This window comes from Mytilus trossulus, chromosome 9, assembly GCF_036588685.1.
Source record: "Mytilus trossulus isolate FHL-02 chromosome 9, PNRI_Mtr1.1.1.hap1, whole genome shotgun sequence".
Classification (NCBI taxonomy): domain Eukaryota; kingdom Metazoa; phylum Mollusca; class Bivalvia; order Mytilida; family Mytilidae; genus Mytilus; species Mytilus trossulus.
In genome coordinates this window covers 78198022-78207077 of record NC_086381.1, presented here as the reverse complement: position 1 = coordinate 78207077, position 9056 = coordinate 78198022, and the positions used below count along the sequence as shown (strand labels likewise).

General features: G+C 30.2%; 1 protein-coding gene across 1 annotated transcript; it reads left to right on the top strand.

Moving 5' to 3' along the window:
* Window positions 1-1503: 1503 nt before the first annotated feature.
* LOC134684957 (uncharacterized) lies at window positions 1504-7055 on the top strand. Its single transcript, XM_063544280.1, has 5 exons — window positions 1504-1530; window positions 2260-2319; window positions 5086-5409; window positions 6038-6197; window positions 6904-7055. The coding sequence occupies exons 1-5, from the start codon at window positions 1504-1506 to the stop codon at window positions 6987-6989; spliced, it is 657 nt and encodes a 218-aa protein (XP_063400350.1). The 3' UTR covers window positions 6990-7055.
* The last annotated feature ends 2001 nt before the right edge of the window (window positions 7056-9056 follow it).

Genomic DNA, 9056 nt, shown 5'->3' with positions numbered 1-9056 from the left:
ATACCCTGGATGTCACCTGGTTATTCTATGTGTCAACGGTAAATGAGCTGACTGTTTGTTTTCAACACCTACATATTTGACAGAAAACACAACCAGTTCTTTTTTGCATGTTTTGAGGTATGTTTTGTTCCTTCGGACTTGACCTCTGATGTTCACCATTACATTTTGTTCGCATTTTTTCGGTGATGGGAAGAATTTTACTCTGTTCATTTCCAGTCGATTGTACGGCATTTACATTGTGATGCATAACATTTGTAATCTAATGTTGTGTTGTCAGTTCAGGTTGTTGTCATAGGTGATTAACAAAAACAACAAATATTCCTCTATCTGTACCGTTTGATTAGGGAGTGTGAGACAATTTTCTCCTGTGAATTTTTCTGCCAACAAAACTTTGGTGTGTGGATGTTGTAAAAAATAGTATGACCTTTTGTAGATTGGTAATGATAATTCTTTTTGTAAAATAAAAACGTTCGTTTGCATAAATCTAATTTGAACTACCAATACTTTTCCTCCGCTGATCCTAAAAAAAGTTTCGTTTAATAACAACTATTTCGAAATAGTTAGGTTTAGTATACTTTATTACTTGTTACATATTTTTCAAGATGCCATTTTACAAATCGAGTCAGAGGACACCATACGATCAAGGTGATTGATAAAAAAGGACATTTACTGCTTAATAAATGAGAACAATTTCCAAAGATACAAATATTCATCAAATGACGTGAAATTAGCCAAGATAGGTAAACACTGTAACATCTGACTGTCCCAAAAGGCACACAAAAGCAACTACATATAACAAAAACACAAATGACATATATTACCGATCTTCTCGGAATACTAGAAATTCCAATGTAAACTAACACGTGACAATGTACTCTAAGATTTAGAGGTATACATTACAGAATAATCTCAATAAATACATTTAAAAATAATCACTATATACAAACATGATTTGAACAGTATGTGCTATCTTACCTATCATTTTGAGCGACCTTTTTTTCGACAAAAGCTTAAATCAAGTTTTTCAATTCGTCAACATTTGAAGTTTCGATTAAGGTGTAAAAACAGAAATTTCCACTCTTTGCTATTGATAATTTTCAAACAACGTTGTTCAAAATGTATAAATAGGCTTAGCGTAATGGTTTAAATATCTGTGTATAGAGAACTTAAAGTAATGTGAATAAGATATTAAAATAAGTTTAATTTAAATGTCTTCATACGACTCATGATAGATAGAAGTAAGTCGTATGTAGTTTACCGTAAAGATTGAAACGAGATAAAGAATTAAAGGGACATATTTTGTTAGCATTTATGTGTAGTGGATTCGATAAAATATTTCAATACATTAATGCATTAAATGTTGGAGATTTTAATACCACCAGGATTCCTTACCTTTTATATAGATGTATTACGTTATTACTAAAACAAAACATTGTACGATGTTCCCAAATACGCAATGTCCGCACAAATCAATGATTCACAACTATTATACTCTAAGTTTCTATGGCTAGTGACATGCGTAGTCTACCAGTAACATTATCATGCGAAAACTTCTGTGTTATCTTTGTTTCATGTATTTGAATTATATTCAAAATGTTTTTAGTCTCAAATAGTATTGCAATTTGAAAATGAGTCATAACGATGATGTAGAGTTTTGTTAGATAATTTCTAGTAATATGAAAATTATTTAACACAATAAAAGGTCCAAGTTTAGAACTGATCGTTATACTACTTATTGACAAATTGTATTTGAAAAGGTTCACATTTGTGTTTGCCATTGGCACCAATAAAACAACCGCAAATACAACAGAGAGAGCAGAACTAGGACGAATCTACCTGGAACATTTTTTTTAAGGTAAATCATCCGTTTAATATAAAAAAAATGCCTGTCACAATTCAGGAATATGGCAAATGATATCCATTTTTTTTTATGTGTTTGAGCTTTTGATTTTGCCATTTGATTAGGGATTCCTGTTAATAAATTTCCTAAGACTTCAGTATTTTTGTGATTTTTTTGTGGTAGATTTTGAGCTAATATGGAGCTTCGGATATTGAAAACCAAGGCTTCGGCTTGCTTTTCTTCTGATTTTGTTAATATTTTCTCCCCTATCTAGATCGTTTGCACTGGTGCAGCCTATGTATTTTGTTGATACTTCATGCACCAGAATATTGCCGTGGAGTTTGTATTTACCTGCTGAGCTTTTCTTTTTTTTTATTATAAGTACACTATTTTTTTCAGAATGAAACTCTATATTCTAGAGTTCTTTCCATTTTGCCAGTTTGACAGGTCTTCTTGGAGTTTACGGCAGTCAGTGTTTGGTGAGATGATCAAAAAGACCACAGTCATTAGAACTGAGACACCGCTCTTATATTTTATTCCACAGGTGGAAATATCTTCTTTTGTCTTTGTAATTTATGTTTAATATCTGTTTTTGCTTTTGTCACACCATCAGTATACTATAAACGCATATGGAATCAACGGCTTGTACAATTTGATGATTTGGTATATAAGAGATGCGAAAGATACCAGAGGGAAGTCAAAACTCAACAAAATAAAACGACGAGCCATAAAAGTTCCATCAAAACCTGTTGGCAATTGACAATGAGACAAATACCCATCATCGATCAAATGACTAGGTTTATATCAGCCACATTATACACCATGTAACAGTCATAAATTTAAATTTAAATTCAACATATAATGTAAAAGCTTTCAACAATTTTGAAGGCCATAGGGTGAAATATAGCTGATAATTTCTGTGACATTTGATCTCTGTGATAATCAAAATACATCTTTTTTGTCTTACCGGCAGGTAAAAAAAAAGAGAAACAAAACCACGGAAATTGTTTCACTCTTCGGTGTGCTGTGGAAATGACTGCTTCTTATTACTGTTCCTTATGATACAGATTTAAAAGAAATATTTATGCACTAATTCATGATATAACGTCGATTGTTTGTTGTTATGTAGTTTAATTGTCCGTATTTTGTGTATCTTAATGAATAGTATCAACGCTTATCATGTGTACTATTGTTTTTCTGTTTGTCTTTTTCATTTTTAGGCATGGCGTTGTCAGTTTGTTTTTGATTTATGAGTTTGACTGTCCCTTTGGTATCTTTTGTCCTTCGTTTAGAATAATCAACATACAAATGTATTGACATACAACTGCTAAGATCTCTATCGGAAAGTATACTATACTTTTCAGCCAAGAAAAAAATACTAAAAAGAATTGCAATTCAGGGTAGGACGAAAGTCTTGATTGCAAAACAAATTTGATTTCCTTTTCCTTCGTGGCCGTTATCATGCTCTTCGCGGCACAGGCTATGGCCAATATAGGTATGAGTTATTACCTCATTGTTATACATACATGTATTCTCATGAGCATTATCTGTTGTTCGCGTCTAATGAAGTCTTTAAAAAGAGGTAATTACACCATATTAAAGCAAGCGAAGCATGTGGCAAAGTTATTTAAATGTTTTTTTGTAGAACAATTTTTTTATCAGACATGTCGAATTCCAAGTTAATATTGTTTTTTTTTAATTTAAATACATAATAAAAAGATAAGATCCGGTTTAAGGACAATGTTATACATTCACGTAATTAGTTTCAATTTTACTTTATACTGTTTCAAAACTATTACGTTGATATTATAAGCACGTAATATGCTACACATATTATTGATACACAACATGTTTTTTTTTGCACTTGTGGTATATAATACATTGTTCTTTCAAATGTTTGTACTGAATGACTTGTGTGTACTGGTATTAACATTGTGAAATTTCTCTTCTTAGTATTTGGTCGAACTTTTTTTTGATTACATGATATTTTAATTTGCGGATTTGGTTTTGTGTTGGAACCATATGGAAGTTTGACCGCAATTTTTTGTATGCAAAGCTGCAGAATCAGAACGGTTTTCCCAATATTTACACTATATAACAAGACAGATTCGATTCAAATTATAAGTTGAGCTTTTAAGTGAAAACGACACAGTAAAATGGTAGGTTTTTGTTTTAAATGATAAAATAATAAGCTGTTAAACATTGCCACAGGTTTGTCAGTTATTTTTGAAAGACGAGTCTGAACGTTTTTCTGCATCTTATGTCATTTTTTTTGTATATTGTCGATTGTTTTTGGTTATTTAATGCTGATTCATTTTGAAAAAAAGTTAATAGTTTGCCACATTTGTAATGAAATAAAATACAATAATACAAACGAACCGATATGAAGTTTGATGAAAAACATTAAAACAAAATCGAGAAATGTCCTTGAGATTTAAGCATTTTAGACAGGTCATGATGTGTTTACGTTTCGTCTCAAGTACTTAGTTCACAACTGAATTTTTGGTCAATTTCTCAAAAAGTGCATCAGCTGAATACCAAATAACCTCATTTTGCGATTAAATCTAAATCTTCGATTTATTCCAAAATTTAAAAAAAACAATTGTAAGTAAAATATGTTTTTGGGGTATACGTTGCATTTTCCCTAGTCAATCTATACCAGTTTTTAGTTTGTCAAATTTATAGTCAAGTTGAATATATATACATAGGTATGAAAACTATATAACATATAATGCGCTCTGTATTATTAACTTCAAAGTTTAGAAAACATACGTTTGATATGTTAAAGCCAATATTCAGAATTAGTGTAAAAGAAAGGACGAAACATAGCAGTACATATTTTCGGTAGATATCTGTTCATTAAGTTTAACCTATTTTAAGCGTATGTGAGTTATTCAGGATTCGCAGATCTACAATAAAATTCATATTTTGAAGGATATCAAGTTGTGGGTATAAGTCTATTATATTACACCTTCGTTAACCATATATCAACAAACAATGATGTTTGATGAATGTCGACATTAAAAGTCATAGGATTTATCACGTGAAACCTAAATGTCTGTAGAGTAAATTGACGTAATAGATAGATAGATAGTTTCTTCTCATAAAACCATGCAATCATATTATTTGAAAATATATATTTGATTAAAATTTTAAAATTTCACTAAGTTAATTATATAAGAAAACTTTTTCTTTTTTTTAGTTTTTAGTTAATCAAACAATGATCATGGATATTTTGATTTTAGGACTTAAAACTGAGTTGCGTCCTTGTAGTATTAGCTGTTTGTTCAAGTCTTACTTTAGCGCAAAGAAAGACCACAATTACTGGGGATTTGACCAAGGACAAAGATTTAACAAGGGTGGATCTAGGAATTTCCCATCAACGTGGAAAATGGGGTTTTGACGGATCAGGATTCGGTACATCAAGAGGACACAGAGGAGGAAGTTTGGGGATATCACACAAACGTAAAAACTTTGAATTTGGAGGATCAGTTTTCGGTGACAATCGGGGAAATCGAGGTGCAAAAGTGGGCTTCAAATGGAAGTTTGGAAAGAGATCTACAGCATGGGTATATATAAATTCTTTGTACTTATACTATTTTTTTTATTCTTATCTTAATTGAACTTGAAATAAAGGAGGGTTTACGTGACTAGCAATGCTTCTAAAACGCCCGAAAATACAACACACAAAAACCTCAAATTTCAAAATCGAATTGCATCTTTGAGTCAACAGAATCATTCCAAGTAATAAAATTACTTTGCAATTTTCCAAAACTTTTACTGTTTATAACCTTTTATTTTGCAGTATGTATGTAATTTTTGCCGTTGTTTCATTTTCGTGAAAGTATATACGCTATGGTATAACTGTAAGTCATAGGTAAACAATTTAAATTCACATAATATATTATGTTAATGAATGATTTACCTACATGTATGATCACCTGAGATATGTTCAAATACACCTGTAAGACACCATAGTTGTATTGTGTAATTTTATACCAATTGAAGAAAACCTACCAATAACTTCCTTTATAATTAATTAACATTATAATTTATTAGTACATTCATTGTAACATGTGTAATGAAGATGTTAAACACAAACATCAGATTGCAATTTAAAAAGATATATATCTTAGTCTTATATTTTTATACTTATACTAATACTTGTCTAGCTATTTTTTTTATATATTTTCTCAGAACGGTGAACATTTTGAAGTTCGAGTTATCGTAAACCATTGTGACTTCGATGTTTATGATATAAATGAAGACAGTGTTATCACAGTTGACGAGATAAATGAATTATTTCCCCAAAGAACTGATGCACATAGGTTGTTCAAGGCGCTTGATTCTACATCAGGTTAGTATAGCTCTTTTATTATTTTGCAAAAAGGGGGGAGGGGTGTTAAATTACTATTTTATCAAATTGTATTTATGTTAAACCATTCAATTCCCCTTAACATAATAAAAGATTTATATTCAACAACTGCATATATATTGAAGAAAAGAGAGTACATGTGTATCATAATGATATTGTTTTCACTAGTCTAAAATATTTTTGTAGTGTGTATTTCATGTGTTCGCTCGTAAGATGTTAGTCTTCTGCAAAACATCTATAATATTTCAAAAACAAATAAGGACATTCCGAGGATTTTTTGTTATTGTTTTTAACATTAGAAAGTAGCATGTGAACCTTTGTTAGTGAACACTTATAGCCTTTTCAGATTACTATGAGTCTATACATATTGTCTATTTTTAACATGACTTTTATAGCCAGGTTTGTTATCTATGCTTTTTTTTAATAGTCTCATACTAATAGATGTAATGCTACGTTTAATGTTATCTTGTTTACGTTAAAATGGTATGAATGTATTTTATAATTATAAATATTATGGTTGCCAATGATTCAAATATCAAGTGAAATGCCACGTATGAGACTATCCCATACAGTAAAGAAGCCTCTTAAAGGTCCCAATAGGTCAATGTGACATAATTGAGATAGCAAATGGCATTACTTATAAAAGAAATTACAACAATTGATTTTAAGAATATTTCTAAATTTTCAGTTGATGGTAAAGTGACAATTGACGAATTCAAGATGATGGCTCCACAAGTTATAAAGAAATGTGGATATAACAAGTATACGTATTAATGATGGTTCTTGTAAAATAGATATACATGAAGCGATAGTGATAGTCATACATGTAAATAAATTGTTAATTTTTTTTTATTTATTATAAAGCCAATGACATATGTCGGACAGACATTGTATTCTTGTATACATGTATACAGAACATTGTATTTAGATTTATTTGTTTATTTGTGAAAACTTGTATTGGAATTGATCATTTTTAATAAAATTTTACTACATGATACTACCAATTATTTATTATTAACGGATTGTATTTTACTCGTTCTTAATTTTTCTTACAGTACATGTATGTCAAATACAAATAAAGAGATGTGGTATGATTGCCAATGATACAAATATCCAATGATAACAAAACGAATTAGACTTACTAATACATTATAGAGTGTTGTAAAAGGTCTAGACATGAATACATATGAAAAAAAAAATATGACAGATAAAAATCTAATTCCACGACTGCAGACTTCTTACTTGGAACAGGCACAAAAGGAATATTGCCTCGAAACTGATCTAACTTTGAACTTTGTAAAACCAGCACACCATACGACAGAACCTTTGAAATTCATCAGATCGATACAAAACATCTAACAAAATTTTGACTATCAAGACAAGACCGGATTTGTCTTGATAGTGAACGCAGATTTGACTGCAATATTGACATATGATTGATGCGAACGTTTGGAAAATTTTACCGCTGAATATTTTTGGCACCACATGTCTTTACATTACTCAGCTAAGTATAACGCTGTCATCACGAAGAATGAAGTTTACACGTAATAACCCTTTCTGATTTCTACGGAAATTTCTTTAATAACCTTCATCTGGAAAACCATACATCAACAATTGTACAACATGTACAAGTCTAAGTTCTGCATTTTATATTCTCATAACAAATTGTCACATAATTTGTGTTTGACTTCTAAAAATTCAAGTGAAAATACGATCAAATATGAAAATTGTCCATGAAAATTCATTGTAACAAAGCACACGTACAGTAATACTTTTATAAAACGTAAGTATCTGACAGTGGAATGTATACATATAGTAGAATCATCCTAAATATTTTAAATTCACTGTAAAATTTACAAAAATGGTTGTATAAATGCAAAATTGTTGTCAGTTCCTTTTTAGCAAAACGTTGTTTTTGGAACGTTATTCCAGAACGTTTACAACCATAGTAGTTTACTATATTTAAAAATGTTCATTATTGTTTAGGGTTCAAATGAAGCCAACCTTCGGAATTTTTGCTGTGTGTTGTAGACCCAGTGATGGCCTGCAGCTGTTACTATCTACTCTATGGTCTGAAATCACATGATTATCATCATGCATAAATATACCGGCAAAACTTATAGCAAAGGGTTGTTAAGGGTTCAACATCCTATTGGTATGTATACAATTTTAAACCTAAATCTTAGTATCTTTTTATGAAATCCACGTGGCAGAAAACTTTTTTAATGAAATTTGTTATGTGGATTTCGATGACAGAGTTGCATTTATAGAGTACAATTCAGATCTTTTCTTCAAAACTAAAATCCTAAAGAGAGGTGATGAAACCAACGATACATTTTAACATTTCGGTTCAAGGAAAAGAATCGTTCTATTTATTATTTGACAACTACAAAGTGACATAAATACTTTGGTTTTTATTTTAAATACTAATTACATATTTCATACACGTACATGACTTTATACTTATACATTAAAGATAATTAACATGTTTTTGCTATGCATTTGATGTATGAAATTCCATGAAATGATGAACCGAATAAAACCATTATATGTTTATGATTAGGTTATATTGCACATTGACATCATAAACAATCTTAATGCGGTAAGACGTATTATGGAAAGTACCACAATTGCAGTTTATATTATAGTTTGTATTGTTTACACTGATTTAATCATTTCTATAAACCAGAATGTTGACCGCAAGTGTTTTATATTAAGACACACAAGGAAGATTTTTGTATGTCAACATTATATAAATAGACCTATTTGAGGGAACATATTATGTTACAGACGAATACTCAAATTGAGAAAGCACACAAACATGGAAGGCATTTTAATCAC